At 40.1% G+C, this 15,916-nt stretch overlaps 1 protein-coding gene across 2 annotated transcripts in view; it reads right to left on the reverse strand.

Annotated features, from left to right (window-relative positions):
* MYPN (myopalladin) overlaps positions 1-15,916 on the reverse strand; it is a 101,383-nt gene that overhangs the window by 39,512 nt on the left and 45,955 nt on the right. For both annotated transcript variants that reach the window (XM_032841909.1, XM_032841917.1), the window contains 4 exons: positions 8,171-8,312; positions 5,924-5,947; positions 3,082-3,198; positions 2,339-2,711 (listed from right to left, as the gene is read on the reverse strand). In XM_032841909.1, the coding sequence (XP_032697800.1) occupies positions 2,339-2,711; positions 3,082-3,198; positions 5,924-5,947; positions 8,171-8,312 (656 nt within the window). The remainder of the gene's footprint in view (positions 1-2,338; positions 2,712-3,081; positions 3,199-5,923; positions 5,948-8,170; positions 8,313-15,916) is intronic.

Below are 15,916 nucleotides of genomic sequence, written 5' to 3' on the forward strand. Positions count from 1 at the left end.
GACCACCATCAGCCATCCTGGACCAAGAGGGGACCTGGAGAGGAAGCCAGAGCTGAAGGAGGCAGAGTGGAAAGACAAGAGACTGGGTTGTCTCTTGTCAACTGACTGTGGAGCCACGCTAATGGCTTCAGACTGCCCATCTAGTTCCTTTATTTAAGAGGAAAAACCCTCATGTGTTTAACCCACCGTTTTTTTTGGGTTTTCTGCAACACAAAGCTAAACTGAATCCTAACTGATATACCTAATCATCCCTGAACAGTCCTTGGGTAAGAGGAGGCTCTATAAAGAAGGCAGTTCCCAAGGAAATTGTTTTGGATTACCTGTTCCCAAAACTCCCTTTTCTGTGAAATCACCCTACCCCCTAACCCCCACCTCACTGTCCTTCATAGTTCTGATTTGATCCATTTGACTCTTCTTTCCTCCAAACATAAATCCTCTGCATCTGACCAGCTGGTATTTGGAATTGAGCTGCTATGAGTGATTTAATTAGCAGTGGAACTTGACACAAATTGTAGAATGGGACATGCCATGATGGGCCAGGTGTGAGGTGATGAGTCTTCAAAGAGGGAAGAGTGGAGAGGATATGCAAAGAAGAAACAAGGAGGTGCTCCAGACAGAGAGTGAGTGGGGGACAGAGGCTTGGGGTATCTTTCTCCAGGCAGGACCTGGCTGCCTTCAGGGTCCCATTCCTGTGTATTTCCCTACAGTAACCACTTTTTTACTTTAGTGGATTCCTATTTCCTGTGACCAGCAGAACTTTCAGGGGACAGAGACATTTTTGGATGTGGTTTTCCAAGAGGCATGCCTCATAACATTTAATTTTATGCCCAGGATTTTGCCTGATGTGATAGTGAGACAAACATAAAACTAAATGACCTGAGGATTGCTGCGGGGTGGAGGAGTAGGGATAGGGTGGTTGGGTTATGGATACTGGGGAGGGTATAGGCTATGGTAAGTGTTGTGAAATGTGTAAGACTGATGATTCACAGACCTGTACCCCTGGGGCAAATAATACATTATATGTTAATAAAAATAATAAAAAAAAAAACTAAATGGCATCCCCTGCTTCCATTGAACATCTTGTGTTCTGCACTGAGAAATGCATGATGGGATCACTGTTACTATAGATTTTAATTTTGACCTTTAAAGGTTTATGTAATTATAAATATAATTTTTATAACTTTGATCCAACAGAACACAGTAGTAGTAATTTCATATTCTGTGTTTGCTTTATTATGGATGAACTTTAAACATTGCAACATGGCTCCGATGGAGGCTCCCTAAGGGGTTAGGGTGACATCACATCAGGCCCCAAGGTGAGTCTGAAAATTATAACTCCTCATTCTTTCATCCCCATTATATTATACGAAACCTACTGTGGTTATTATAGCATATCTAGCCACAGCAAAGAACGGTCAAAAAAGTACTAGGTATCTTTTCCATAATGACTACAAGAGCTTTAGCTGAAACAGAAATGGGAAACATAAGGATGAAATTATAGATTATAAGGATTACTAGATTCAAGAAAGGGCTCTATAAGAAGAGTGCAGAAGGGTTTCATTTGGAGCCTCTAATGTTAGACAAACATCTTTATCTGCTAGTTTAGGGATAACATTAGGTATAACATTTTTCAGAGGTAGAATATTTAACAGTAAGGATAGTAGTGAGAGTACACTAATGTTGGTGCAAGGATTTATGGTTTGCAAAGCATTTAAATTGTTTCTTCTCATTCTGTTTTCAGACCCCCCCCCTTTTTTTTTAAAGTAGGCTCCACACCCAGCATGGAGCTCATTGCAGGACTTGAACTCACAACTCTGAGATCAAGACCCGGACTCTTAACCAACTGAGCCACTCAGGTATCCCATTCAGCCCCATTCTTTTTTTTTTTTTTAATAATTCTTTTATTTTTTTATAAACATATAATGTATTATTAGCCCCAGGGGTACAGGTCTGTGAATCGCCAGGTTTACACACTTCACAGCACTCACCATTGCACATACCTTTCCCAATGTCCATAACCCAACCACCCTTTCCCTAACCACCCCCCCAACAACCCTCAGTTTGTTTTGCGAGATTAAGAGTCTCTTATGGTTTGTCTCCCTCCTGATCCCATCTTGTTTCATTTATTCTTTTCCTATTCCCCAAACCTCCCATATTGCCTCTCAACTTCCTCATATCAGGGAGATCATATGATAATTGTCTTTCTCCGATTGACTTATTTCGCTAAGCATAATACCCTCTAGTTCCATCCACGTCATCGCAAATCAGCCCCATTATTCTTAAGGGCAGATTCAGAGAGGCTCAGAGGCACCCTGGTCCTATTTTAATTTTTACTTACAGTTTGGGTTTGGCCAGAACTGGAGGGGGTTCTTTGATGGGTGAAGAAGGCTCAGGGATTTTTGCTGCCTGTCCATTGAATCTTTCCGGGAAAGAATCGGGCCTGGTCTGCTTGGTGGTCACCACACCCTCCTCAGAAGATGCTTCACTTCCTTTGTCATCTTCAGGCAGGTTGAAGTGCACACGGAGCCCAATCCTTGAGCTGGACCGGGGCTCATTGTGGTTCACCAGAACTCCTTCAAGTTTGGGTTTAGGCACTTGTTCCACAGAAGGGGGCTCTGGATTGGGTGGGGATGGCTGTTGCTCAGTAACAGCCAGGTTGGTGGTGGAATTGGCCGAGTGAAGAGACCCATTATTTCTGAGGTCTTCATTTCCTGAAAGGACGATAACAGGACCTGAGCTGTTAGCCTCACCCAGTAAGACTGAGACAGGATTATAACTGTGAGCTGGGCCATGCAGCCAACCAGATGAGTATGCTAATGGGAGAATGCTTGTCAAAAACAGTGACCATAATCTGGGGCATTAAAGAATGGTGAGGATACAGGGGGAAAAAAACCTTAACTAAAAATCCAAGTACCGGTTTGGAAAGAATATTAGAAGTGTATAAAACACCAAGGGGATGTTTTCTTAAGGAATACAAGAGATAGCAGCAGGGTCATGGGTGGTGGTCATAAATGCAACAAGAAAATGAAAACTGGATATTGTTCCATAGTCTAGACTGTCCTGGCCTTCCAGGACCCTTACCTCTTACATCGAGCTGTGCAATGCTTGACACCGTGCCGTATTTGTTGCTTGCTGTACATGTGAAGCACCCAGAGTCTTCTGCAAACACTTCAGCAATGACCAAAGTACAAATCTCCTCTAAATGCCAGTAAAACAGAACAGTTACAGACTTCATTGTGGAAATGGAATATAAAGTTTACTGATATCAGATGAGGATTCTATAAAAGTCAATATAAGAAGTTGATTCTATGAGTTGTTTGAAAGTAATCAGTCTAAACAATTATCTGATTGGATTGGCTGATGAGCAGGCTCAATGAATCAAAGATGTACAACAGAAAACTCCACAGTGACTATTGGCAAGAGGATCTTACGATAACAAAATATCTTAATAAATTGTGAATTCCCGGATCATTTTCTGTTTTTATATTATCAGTCCAGATGATAAAAATAGAACTGAGAAACAGTATACTTAAAAATATCACAAAAATAAATTAGGAGTTAAAGCAAAAGGAGATTTGTGTGAAATAAAAGGGTTAATAAGATATTTTTAAATCTAGGGCTTTCATTATGTCTGTGGGGAACTTTTCCACTGAGGTAATTTTAAATGAAGACCACAATTTAAAACTGGGCAAGATATATTTTGCTGTGCTAATAGTAATTAGCTGATAGAGTAATTTGAAATTCCAGGTGAAAAAAGAGTGAAAAGCATCTTCTCTTTTGCAACACTATGGTAATTCTTATGGATTATTTCAATAGACAGCATGAACCCCCTTTGAATAATGACAAAGGTTATTTGCCATTATTCAAGTAATGATTCCATCATCATGGAATTGATTCCCAGATTAAACCATGTGATTATAGCCTAAAATTATTATAGCTAGATATTCCTTGACATGAAGAGAGGTATAGGACAGTAGCATTATCACTCAGTGGACCTGACATGAAAAACAAAATTAACAAAGGCATTGTTGTATTAGGAGGGACTTGGGAATCTCACTGTTTCATGATAACTGAATTGAATTAGCTGGCCACCTTCTAGGCAAACTGGACCAGAGGCCACAGCAGACAGTGTTGAGTACCTGCTCCAGAACTCTTCACCCTCCTTCCTCCTTCCTAATAGAATTCTGGCTTGGTCCACCCTCCTTGGAGCGGTCACATGCTTCAAGGCAACTTGGCCTCTCCCTCTCCCGGTCTCAGGTGGCAAACCCTGACTGGACACGCTAAATTCTGTTCTTTCTAATTCATGGCATGCACCATACAACTCCAGTCAATGAAATAGGAGGGAAAGCCTTCTCTCCTTTTCTGGAAGGAAGGAAGGAACGTCTTTTGGGGAGTCCATGAGAAAGATTTCTTTGCTCTTAGAAGAGAAAAAAAGAGTTTTGTTCCTGAATTTTGCCTCTGCAGTGTTGTCTGTGTACAACACTCAGAACTGTGGCAGCTGTCGTAGGTAGATGAATAAAACAAGACTAAGCCTGAAGACAGTGGAATGGGAAATGGGGAAAAAGCTTGGCCCCCGATGATCTTGGAGATGTAAAATCACGCAATCTTAAGACATTTCTCAGGACATCTTGCTACGTGAGAAAATACATTTTTCTTAAGACTTAAGCCACTTTTAGTGAGGTCTTCTTCATTGCTGCCAAGAACCCCTAAATGACAGAGAGGCAAAGTTCGGTCTGGTGTACTTTTTTCTCTGTACTTTTTCTGAGCCCCTGGACTGTGCTTCCTTCTCTCTGTTCCCCTTCCCAAACATTTCTACTCACAGCCTTCAACAACCACTTTCAGAAAATGATCCAATTAATTGATTCATATGACACCGTACCTGTCTGATGAAATAAAGTATTCTGTCTCCAAAGGGTATTTGCATATACAAGATAGAGGAAGACCTCTCTGGCTATGAAATTTTAGATCACAGAGCTGGGAAAGGCAGTACTTGTTTTGGGAACGGACCCCTTTTGGGTGCCTCTGAAATGATTCTGTATATGAAATTGCCTAGTGGAAGAGCCTGCTCTGGACAAAAGTGTCAAAATCTGAAATATTTTCAAGGGGAATAATACCACTCCATAAGCAATGCAAGAATAAGGCTGCTCTGTTCTTTACTTATGTATCCCCAAGGCCCTAGGGTAGGGCTGTGCCGTATGGATGGTCCGTGTCTACTTCTGGAATGCCTTTCCATTCAGTTTTCAGAAGAGAGAATTATAATAATGAAATCCCAAATAATCATTCTTACTCAGGGGCACAAATACAATCTAATTTTCCAGGGTGCTCACAGAGAAGACTTTTCAGATGTTTACACTGTGGTTTGTGAGTAATTTGCATTTTCTAGAGGTTAGAGCTTCACCTACCATCACTCCCATGTCACCTTGGTATCTTCCCAACCAAATCTAATAACACCATGGAGGTTTTATTGATTCTGCAAATTTCAAAATCTGATGGATAAGTTTTAAGACACATAAACCGTGGAATTGGAACTGATCTAGCATCATGGATATTGCTCTGCTCAGTTTTGGGAGGTCACGTGTTGGGGTTAAAAAAAAAAAAGGAGGGAGAATATTCCTAAGAAACATCCCTTAAAAACCGGGAACTAACTGCATTCATGTTCAGTATTGGATATAAATTCCAAATTTGCATGTGCTCCCCTCTTTTCCTTTTCCTACAGTAATAGCTAGAGTGGGTTGGAATCCTGCTTCTAAAACCTTATTTTTCATTTTTTTCTTTGACACCAGTGTAACATCAATATGTTTTACTATTTATGTAAGATATATAAAATCACTGACTTATGTATATATATTTTTATATATATGTGAAATCACTAACATGTTAACATGTTACCATGCTAACAAATTAAAGTTAAAATGATCCTTACCTGGTTCTGCCATGGATCGAGGTTCTAAAAGAAAAAAAAATTAAAATATTCTAAGCATTTCTTTTACCGAGAGGCCATATTTTCATCAGAAGCTTCCTATAGAATTTCAGTCTCTTGTATAATCATGAGTGATTTGATAAGGTTAATCTCTAAGGAGGTAAAGCACCAATGACCTCGACGGGGACAGGACAGTTGTCACAGAAGGGCAGCAAGAGAGTTGCTAACCAGATGTTGCCATATCTCGGGATACACCTGGATTCCACTTGGACACACAAAGGCTTAGGTGAGGAAAATTGACTGAGTTAAGAATTTGGGAACAGCTTGCTTTTACTAGTACCCTTTCAGCTGTACCTGAAACAAAGTTTGTGCAGACTGAGACTCATTCTTGGCAAGGGTTCTCACATCCTAATAAAACGTAGACTCTACCTCTTGCTCTAAAGTTTCTAGATCTGATTAGTTGATTCACACTACACTGTACCTGCCTGATAAAATATTCTGTCTCCAAAGGGTATTTGCATATACAAGATGGAGGAAGAACTCTCTGGCTATGAAGTGTTTTCATAGTCAGAGAGCCTCAGGGTAGATAACAAAGGAGCAGATTTTTTTTTTTAAGATTTTATTTATTTATTTGACAGACAGAGATCACAAGTAGGCAGAGAGGTAGGCACAGAGAGAGAGGGAAGCAGGCTCCCCGCCGAGCAGAGAGCCTGATGTGGGACTTGATCCCAGGACCCCAGGACCATGACCTGAGCCAAAGGCAGAGGCTTCAACCCACTGAGCCACCCAGGTTCCCAGGAGCAGATTCTTTATCTTAAAATTCTCTGACATTCCTGGAAGTGCCTTCATGGTACTGAATACAGAATAGAGGTGTTCAATGACAGCCATTCAGTAAGAGTTGTGGAACTTAGTTACAACCTTCCACACTGCTAGAACTACTCAAGTTTTTTTTTTTCTCAAGTTTAAATGGTATTCAGACTATGTTATTGTTGCTGCTACTGTTAAAACCTGATAGCAGTTTGACTCATATATCAGTGATAAGCAGAGACAAATTAACATCAACAACAAAAAAATTACAATGTATTTTATGACCGAAATGGGTCAAGGTGAAAGCAGTACATGATAAGAAAAAGAAGAATTGACCACTTGAATATATAAATAATTCTTACAGTAAAAAAGAAAAAATCTTCAGTATGAAAATGAGCAAAGGATGTGAACAGATAATTTAGAAATAAGGAAATACAAAGACCCAATAAACATGAAAAAAATTCCACCCCCCCCATTTGCTTAGTGAAGTACAGATTAAAACAAGCATTCCAATTTTGGACCTATAAAATTAGTGAAAATTTTAAAAATCTTTCATATCCTTTATTAGTGAAGGTAGGAGTAAAGGGCAGTCCCATGCATTGGTGGTTGTAATAAAATATAATTAGAACAACATGTGTCCCCCCTCATTTGGGATAGTCCTGTTTTATTCCTGGGATCTCTGTGTAATTATTAATGGCAATCTCTTTCACTCCCAAAGTCTCAAAATATCCCAAATTAGATGATCAATTATGTGATTATCCCCAATTTAGTTGAAACTTTTGGGCTGGCATTTTGGCAATATATATTGAAAGCATAAAAATGGGTGAATTTATAGTAGCAATCCTAGTGCTCTTTATTCTTTTTTTTCTTTGAGAATTTATTTTTAAGTAATCCCTACACTCAGTGTGGGGCTCCAATCCACAACCTTGAGATCAAGAGTCATATACTCTACTGACTGAGCCACCCAGGCACCTCTGATACTCTTTATCCTGTAGATATTCACAAATTATTTTTCTTTTATATGCATTGAAGCAATTTACAAAAGTAAGAATCTGTGAACAATTGAAATATTCAATAATAGGAGATTAAATAAACATAAAGTTGATTGTATTGATTTGTTTTTAAAGTATATTTATTAACACAAAAAGATGTTCAAGACCTGCTGAGTAAAAAAAATCAATTTACAAAAAAGTGTTAGATTTATTTTTATATTTGAAAAACATGCATGGAGAAATTTTTGGAGACTAGACAACACAGTATTATTAGGCTTTAGTTTGGAGCATTATGAATATAAGTAATTTTTTAATTCTTTTAATTATATTTTTATTAATTTTTAATTTTTTATTAATTTTAACTTGGTTGTTAAAAGTTACAGAAATAAATGAATACAATATATTTATAAAAATTAGCTATCAGAAAAATAACTTTAAAGCATCAACTTACTTTTCTGTAAAATTCTGAAATCTGGAGAATCTTCTATCAAGGTCCCTTCTCTATACCACTCAACTTTAGGAGATGGAGCTCCTTTTACTCTGCATTCAAAGACCACCAGCTGACCTTCGGAGGCTGATAAATTCTGTAACATCTGTAATGAGAAGAATATTGTTAGAACCTAGAAGTATACATTTTCGGAATTTAGTTCCAGTGCCAAATTTTAGAAAAAGATAGTCTTGTCTTCATATTTGGATTCTCTCCAAATCTTCTACATCTCCAGAGGTTTCAATTCTGTGGATTATTTTTGAAGATAGAATCATCTGAGCCCATATGAAGCTTTTCCCTAACGATCGTCTTCTTTTTCTTCTCTGTTGCAGAGCCAGACAACTTTATTAAATACTAGGTGACACATTGGAAGTTTTGGAAAAATGCTGGCTTTTGGTAAAGTACTTCTGTTCTTAAATGCCCAAGTAGAGTTTAGGTTCCAGAAACAATAACAATTTAAGAAATCTGTGAGAGGATCTACGAGGCATCGTCAATAGAGTAATGTATTTCTCCACATAAGACCATCACTGTTCGTGAGGTGGAACATCCCTGTGTCTCAAGTAACTGACTCCATTTTCCTGGCTTTGTCTTATTAACAAATATTCCTGGAAATTGACTTTTGTTTTGTTTTCTTGTTTTCTTTATGTGCTTTTTAAAGTATAGCTTCAATGATCTCTTGAGGGATATAAACAATGACAATCTCTATAAAATCACACAAATAGAGTCTGATGTCATGGTATAATATATTGTAATTTTGTGAAAGCATCATTAAATGTTTTTGTGCACATCCATGATAAAAGGTTTACAAAACCACTTCGCTTTTGTTTGTTTGTTTCTTGAAAGTGCACAGCCCAACGTGGGGCTTGAACTCTCGATCCTGAGATCAAGATCTGTGATGAGATCAAGAGTCGGACACTTAACTCACTGAGCGACCCAGATGCCCCTACAAAACCACTTTGAACTGTATCATATCAATATATTCTATAATAGAATCTACCAGAGAATGGCACTCCCAGTTTCCATTCACAGCCAGTCTTTCACTCATGATTTGTGAGCTTAAAGGCACACATTCTGGGACACCTGAGTGGCTCAGTCGGTTAAGCATCTGCCTTCGGCCCATTTCATGATCCCAGCAGGGAGCCTGCTTCCTCCCCACTGCTTGTGCCCTCCACCTCTCTCTCTTTCTCTCTAATAAATAAAAATCTTTTTTAAAAAAGTCACACATTCTTTTGTGTAGTTGGTACTTCATTTGACTTGAGAAAGAGAGAGAGACGGAGGGAAAGAGAGAGATAAAGTGTACCAGTAGGGGAGGGGGAGAGGGGGAATAGAGGGAGAGAGAGAATTTCTCAAGCCTACTCCAAGCTAAGCATGGAGCCTGAGGCAGGGTTCGAACCTAGGATCGTGAGATCACGACCTGAGCCTAAGCCAAGAGTCCAATGCTTAACCTGCTGAGCAGCCCAGGTGCCTCTTGTACTTCATTTGATTATGAAATTCTTCTTTGGCATGTGTGTGGGCATATTACTGTTTTTTTCATATTATTGTTTTTAATGTTGGAGCAAACATTATAAACATGGAAAGATTATGATTAACTTCCCCTACAAGCTCTATTAGTAACAAATGCTGCAAGGCTTTCTATTATAACTATTTGGAGAACTGCGTTAGGGAAATACTGGCTTCTGCATCAGAGAAAGGGAAAGCTGGTATTTAGCTACTTTTTTGCTTTTGTCATTCACGTTTTATAAATATTCTGTGATTATTTATAGGTATTTTATGAACATTGTATGATAGTATGTTCATGGCATGGCCCCATCATATTTATGACATTTGTCTAAGGAATATGGGGGGGGGGATAACCACAAAGCCTTAGCTGTGTATAGTAGATGACTTTTACCTCAGAGGTATGTAAGTTGATATTGGGAAAGCCAGGGGGCGCTGTAGTTCAACATTAGTGTTCAGTTCTTTTGCACTCCCAAATTTGTTTGCTGAAGTAATTCAAGATGAGATTTGTACCGAGGGGTCTCTGAATTAATAAGGAACTATTGATAAACAAAAACAATAACAACCCCCTCCCCCCAAACACCTTCTTATTCTTTATCTACCCCAAACAACAACTTCTAGTGACAAGAAAGGAATGTTCTTAGTAAGCAGGGAACATCAAGGAGTCTTGGGTACTCCTGGCAAGCTGGTGGATATGCCCTCCACCTTGACATCTGATCAAATTCTGTGTAACATGGAAGCTTTGAGGCTGAGTGAAAATTTTAACGGCAGTCAGACATCTCCCTGGGATTCATACGAGGTAGAGTTTCATTCCTTGAGGCAAACAAATTAGAAAAACAGACCAAGAGGAAAAAAGTGGTGGTGGAAGAAGGGATTGAATAAATTAAATATGGCATCCTTTTTAAGTGGATGTAAGAAGAAAGAGGTCACTCTATATGTTCTGACATGGCTTGCAGTTCAGATACATCAGGCAATTCTCAAGCTGCAGAGGTTACACCAAAAGAATATACTTGAGAGAGTATGTTGCTCACAGTTGAGACCAACATTAATTGGTTGTAATTGCTCACTTGACATTGAAGGTCAAGACCTGTGTTCTATTTGAGAGTCCAGCCAAGATCCTCGGATACTACATTAATATACCTGCTAAGTATCTTTGGTATGAGATGCAAACTCATTCTATTTGATACATCATCAATACTCAGTAGGAGAGGTGCCAAGGGTCATCTTACAAGCCACTCAAAAAAAGTTTTTGAAAGTCACAGTTTGAAGGATGATGATAGTTGTTACTGTTGAAGACCGCTTTTCTACAAAAGTCTCATGAGAAGGAATTGACTCACACCAGGGTCCAAACCAATCACACCATGTGAACATAGTGCAGATGGTGCGATATTCAACAGGCGAGTAGGTCTCAGGGTGTTATTAATGGCATAATGTCACCAGACCTGATCAGAATCATTTTGACTCCACTGAAAATGAATAAGATAAATGAAACATTCCCCAACTAACAAAGATTTAATTAGTCTAAACTAGGAATTATGGATTTGGACTAAAGTTCTTAAACTGAGGGTTTATAACCTCCTGAGGTAAACAGTATCCAAAGGGCAAATCTGTCTTGTGTGTCATCACCACTGATCACCTGGAAAGACATTCTTTGTAGGGTGATTTGACAGCACAAAGCCTTGAGAAGCATTTCTTCCATAACCATTTGATATGGGACTTTTTTTTTTCTCTATTCCTCCTAAAGATACTCTGAAGCCGCAAAACAATGAAAGCAATCATTCTTTATTTAGTTGAAATGGAAGTTATTCACCACTGGATCAATATTACTATGTGCCAGGCACTGTGCCAGGTGCTTTAAATGTGAGCTGAAAGGAGATAGTTTGTGCTTAGATTTATACCTAAAAATATAATATAGGGATAACCTTGAGAAAGGACATCTCCCTTATTGGTTAAAAGATAACAGCTGTAAGGTTCATACTGTTATTTTATTTTTTTTAAAAGATTTTATTTATTATTTGACAGAGAGAGACAACAAGAGAGGGAACACAGGCAGGGGGAGTGGGAGAGGGAGAAGCAGGCTTCCCACTGAAAAATGAGCCCAGTGTAAGGGCTCGATCCCAGAACCTTGGGATCATGACCTGAGCCGAAGGCAGATGCTTAACTGACTGAGCCACCCAGATGCTCCCCTGATTTTTTTTAAAAGAGTTGGTGGGGGGGATACAGGTGGGAGGGAGAGGAAATCTAAAGCAGGCTCCACACCCAGTGTGAGCCCCACACAGGGTCTAATCTCACAACCCTGAGATCATGACCTGAGCCAAAATCAAGAGTTGGATGCCTAGCTGACTGAGCCACCCAGGTACTCCAGTTTATTCCTTTTTTAATCCAGTTGATATTTGTGTACCTTGGGAGAGAGAGGCTGCAAGTGAACGTGTATAGTGCTTTAGGCTGGAGTTGGTTCAAAGGAGTTTTTATGGATAAAGAACTGTTTGCCGGGAGACCTTTTTAACCCTTGGTGGGCGCAGGTGCCCAGAGCAACAGTTAAGCCAGAAAGTTTCTGGCATTGTTGGGCTGGGAGGGTTGGGGGGGGGGCATGTAATCTTTAGAAATCTGGATCCGGCCACTGGCCCAGTTATTTCAGGGTTTTCCTGCTTCTGCTATTATATAATGAGGTGCTCTTCAAATTCTCACTTCCCCTGCCCCCTTGCACTCTTCAAATTACTGCTGAAGCAGCTGGAGCCAGGGCGGCTGGAGCCTTGAAAGCTGGCCAGGGCAGCTGCTGCCGGACTGGGAGCAGCGGGAGCAGTGAGATTCTAATCTAATTTGATCATCTACCTCCCTTTGCACTCAAGAAGTGTGAGCTCTGTTTTCTCCCCCATAAATAGAGTGAGAGTGCTTTTGATACTGTATAGAAGATGGAGGATAGTCTATTTCCATAAAATATTTTAAAAATATAGGCATCACCTAGAAGTAGAGCAGTGAACCAGATATGGTAGTCTCTCAAGCTACCCCTGTTTTGCTGGGCAGCCCTCCTTTTCATTTCAACCTTCTTTAAAAAGAAGATAATGCTAGTACTTCCCTATCACCAAAGGAGGCACAAGAGTTAAATAAAACTCCGCTCTCTAATTTTTGCTTTAGAAAAATAGCTTCTTGCCATTACTGGCAAAGAAATGCCTTGTTGGGCAGTATAGAAAATCAATCATAGGCGTTAGAATGCCAGAAGTCCCTAAAGAAGTAAATACAGCAGGAATAACCCAAACAAACGGATGTGTATGATCAGCTCTCATGGCTCATGCCATGTGATTACCATCATCGGTGGCCCTGACTCAGAAATTTTCTGACACTGGCAGTGACTATGACCTCAATTCTGCCCTCACTGGTGGAAACTAACGCAAGCACACCGTTGCTGATAAGTCTGTCTGGAATCTGAGCCACAGCCTATCCTATCCCTGTGCCCTACCTCTGAGCAATCCTGAGCCCATTTATGGAGGCAAAAGCACATCTCCTGAGGGCTGAGAAAGCCTATTCAGAGTTCGGGTCTTTGTATCAAGGACTGTTCTCCCACCACGGACCTAATGTTTTTGGAGATTTATCTAACAAACGCCATACACGGATGGTCCCCGACTTTATATTATTCAACTTACAATTTTTCAAATTTACGATGATGCCCAAGGGATACACATTCAGCAGAAACTGCGAAAGATTTTGAAAATTTTTTTAATCTTTTCCTGGCCTAGCGATATGCCGTGTGCTCCTCTCTTGTGATGACAGATAGGAGGGCTGAGTGGCAGCCTCCTGTCAGCCATGCCATCACGAAGGCAAACAACTGATACCCTGACAACCATTCTGCAAGCATTCAACCTTTCTGTTTTTCACTTTCAGTACAGTATTCAACAAATTCTACAAGATATTCAACATCTTACTGTAGAATAGGCTTTCTATTAGATGATTTTGCCCAATTGCAGGCTGATGTAAGTGTTCCAAGCATGTTTAAAGTAGGCTAGGCAAAGCTAGGTGTACTCAATGCATTTGGACCTATGATATTCTCAAGTTTTACTAGGTTTACTGGGATGTAACTAATGAGTGATTTATTTTCCCATTTTTATTTGTCAAAGCAAATATGAATCTGCCCATGAGAGTATCTAATTGCAAGGAGGTATCAGAGTCACCACACAAAAGCCCCTAAGCCTGTTCATTTAACCAGCCCATGAAAATTAAATGTAAAGAAGTGCTAAAGTCCTATTGGATTTATTGGAATAATATGGCTTTGGACCTACTGTTTCCTTCATGGACTTCCATCTAGATATTGGAGATAAACTTCAAGGTGCTTGTGTGTGTGCAAACAGCTTCATTAGTGTGCTAATTATTTTTCCAAAGGTATGTACCAGGTGATTCAGATGCAGGGAAGACAGAACACCTGAGAAGATTTGAAAGTGAGCAGGAGACAAGGACACCTGTCTGGTGTCTGGCTAGGCAAGTGGTGGTGAGGAAGAGGAGAGAGGACACTTCAGCTGGCACTGGGTATAAATTATTCTGTGGTTTAGTTGCTTTTGAAGAGTCAGCAATGTCTCTAGGGTGTGACAAAAGGGCATGAAAAGTTAAAATGTTCCGATTTGGGGTGCCTGGGTGGCTCAGTCAGTTAACCGTCTGCCTTTGGCTCAGGTCTTGATCTCAGGGTCCTGGGATTGGGCCCGTGTTGGGCTCCCTGCTCAGCGGAGAGTCTGCATCTCCCTCTTCTCCTGCCCCTCTCCCCTCTTCGTGCTCTCTTGCTTTCTCTCAAATAAATAAATAAAATCTTTTTTAAAAGTCCAGATTCTGTGGCACATAAGCTCTGTTTTAAGGCTAGGTGACTTAGAATTGAAATAAGAGATAATTAGAAGTAGCTCTGTTGGCTGTATTACACACATGTGCATGCCCATATGTCTGCATGTGCGCGCGCGCGCACACACACACACACACACACAGATCTATACAAAGGTCTACTTATAACTCTTCTTCAAAATCTTGTATTCTCTAAGTCCTAGATATGTTGCTTTCCTACCTCAAGTCTTTAAAAATAGTAAGGCTGAAATTCCAAAAGCAGATTACAAGAAATGAACCCGATACATGGCGAGGCATCTTGCTTCACATAAGAATGTCTGCCCAACTGATATGGATATGGATAAACATCACTCTAGACTCTGCTTGACTTTGGAAAACCACCTGAGATGAGGTGATACAATAGAACTTTCCTAAAACTGATGTTTCCGTGGAAGTTGTGCATTTAGTTCTTTCTTCGGGGTTCATACTCTTTGGAAAATATGCCATTTTTGCCATTTTGCTCTAAACCATGATTTCTCAGCCTCAGGAAAATTGATAATTTGGGCTGGATGATTCTTTATTGTGGGAGGTGTAGAAGCTGCTTTTAGGCCACAGGCTTGAGCAATGGTTGAAGGGCCTACCTAGCTGAATGCCTACAGACTCATTAAACCATAGTCCCTAACGGACCAATGGGCTCCTTACTACCTGGCATACTTCCCAAGATTACCAAAAAAGGGAAAATTCCATATATCTCCATACACCCTCACTCCACCCTAAAACTATAGCTCCTTACCACTGCCTCGTAGACAGTCTCTTCTTCGCTGTCCTGCCCGCAGCTCCCTTGCAGGATAGTCAATTAACTTCCATCTCCTTTGTTCAGCCTTGGCTGAATTTTTTTTACCACACACACCCACTGGCCCCCACCCAATCAGGACACCCCCAAAGAGGCTGTCATTGTGTACATCACAGGAGGGTTAGCAGCATCTCTGGATGCCAACAGCACGATCTCCTGGTGGTGACCACCAACAATATCTACAAACATTGCAAACGTCTCCTGTGGGGCAAAGTTAACTCTGATTGAGAACCACTGCTCTAAACTAAAGCATACTTGTGACAGGACAAAATCTCTTTGGGCCTCCCTTTGGCATTCATATAAACAATAAGCTGTAAATCCAGGTATGGATTTCCTCCATGTGGTCTTCATAACACACAAAAAAATGTGACTCAATTTTCACCTTTAAATTTCTTGTCTCGGGCAACACATAAACAGAGCATGTTATCTAAAGGTAGGAATAATAGACTGGGAATTGGGAGAACTTGTTTCTAGTCCTGATTCTGCCACTAACTCCCTTTTTGACCTTGGATAAACTGCCTCAAGTCCCTGGCCTCGCTTGTGTTTTCATTTGTAAATGAAGT

Source organism: Lontra canadensis, unplaced genomic scaffold, assembly GCF_010015895.1.
Source record: "Lontra canadensis isolate GAN:19392208 unplaced genomic scaffold, GSC_riverotter_1.0 scaffold3, whole genome shotgun sequence".
Lineage (NCBI taxonomy): Eukaryota > Metazoa > Chordata > Mammalia > Carnivora > Mustelidae > Lontra > Lontra canadensis.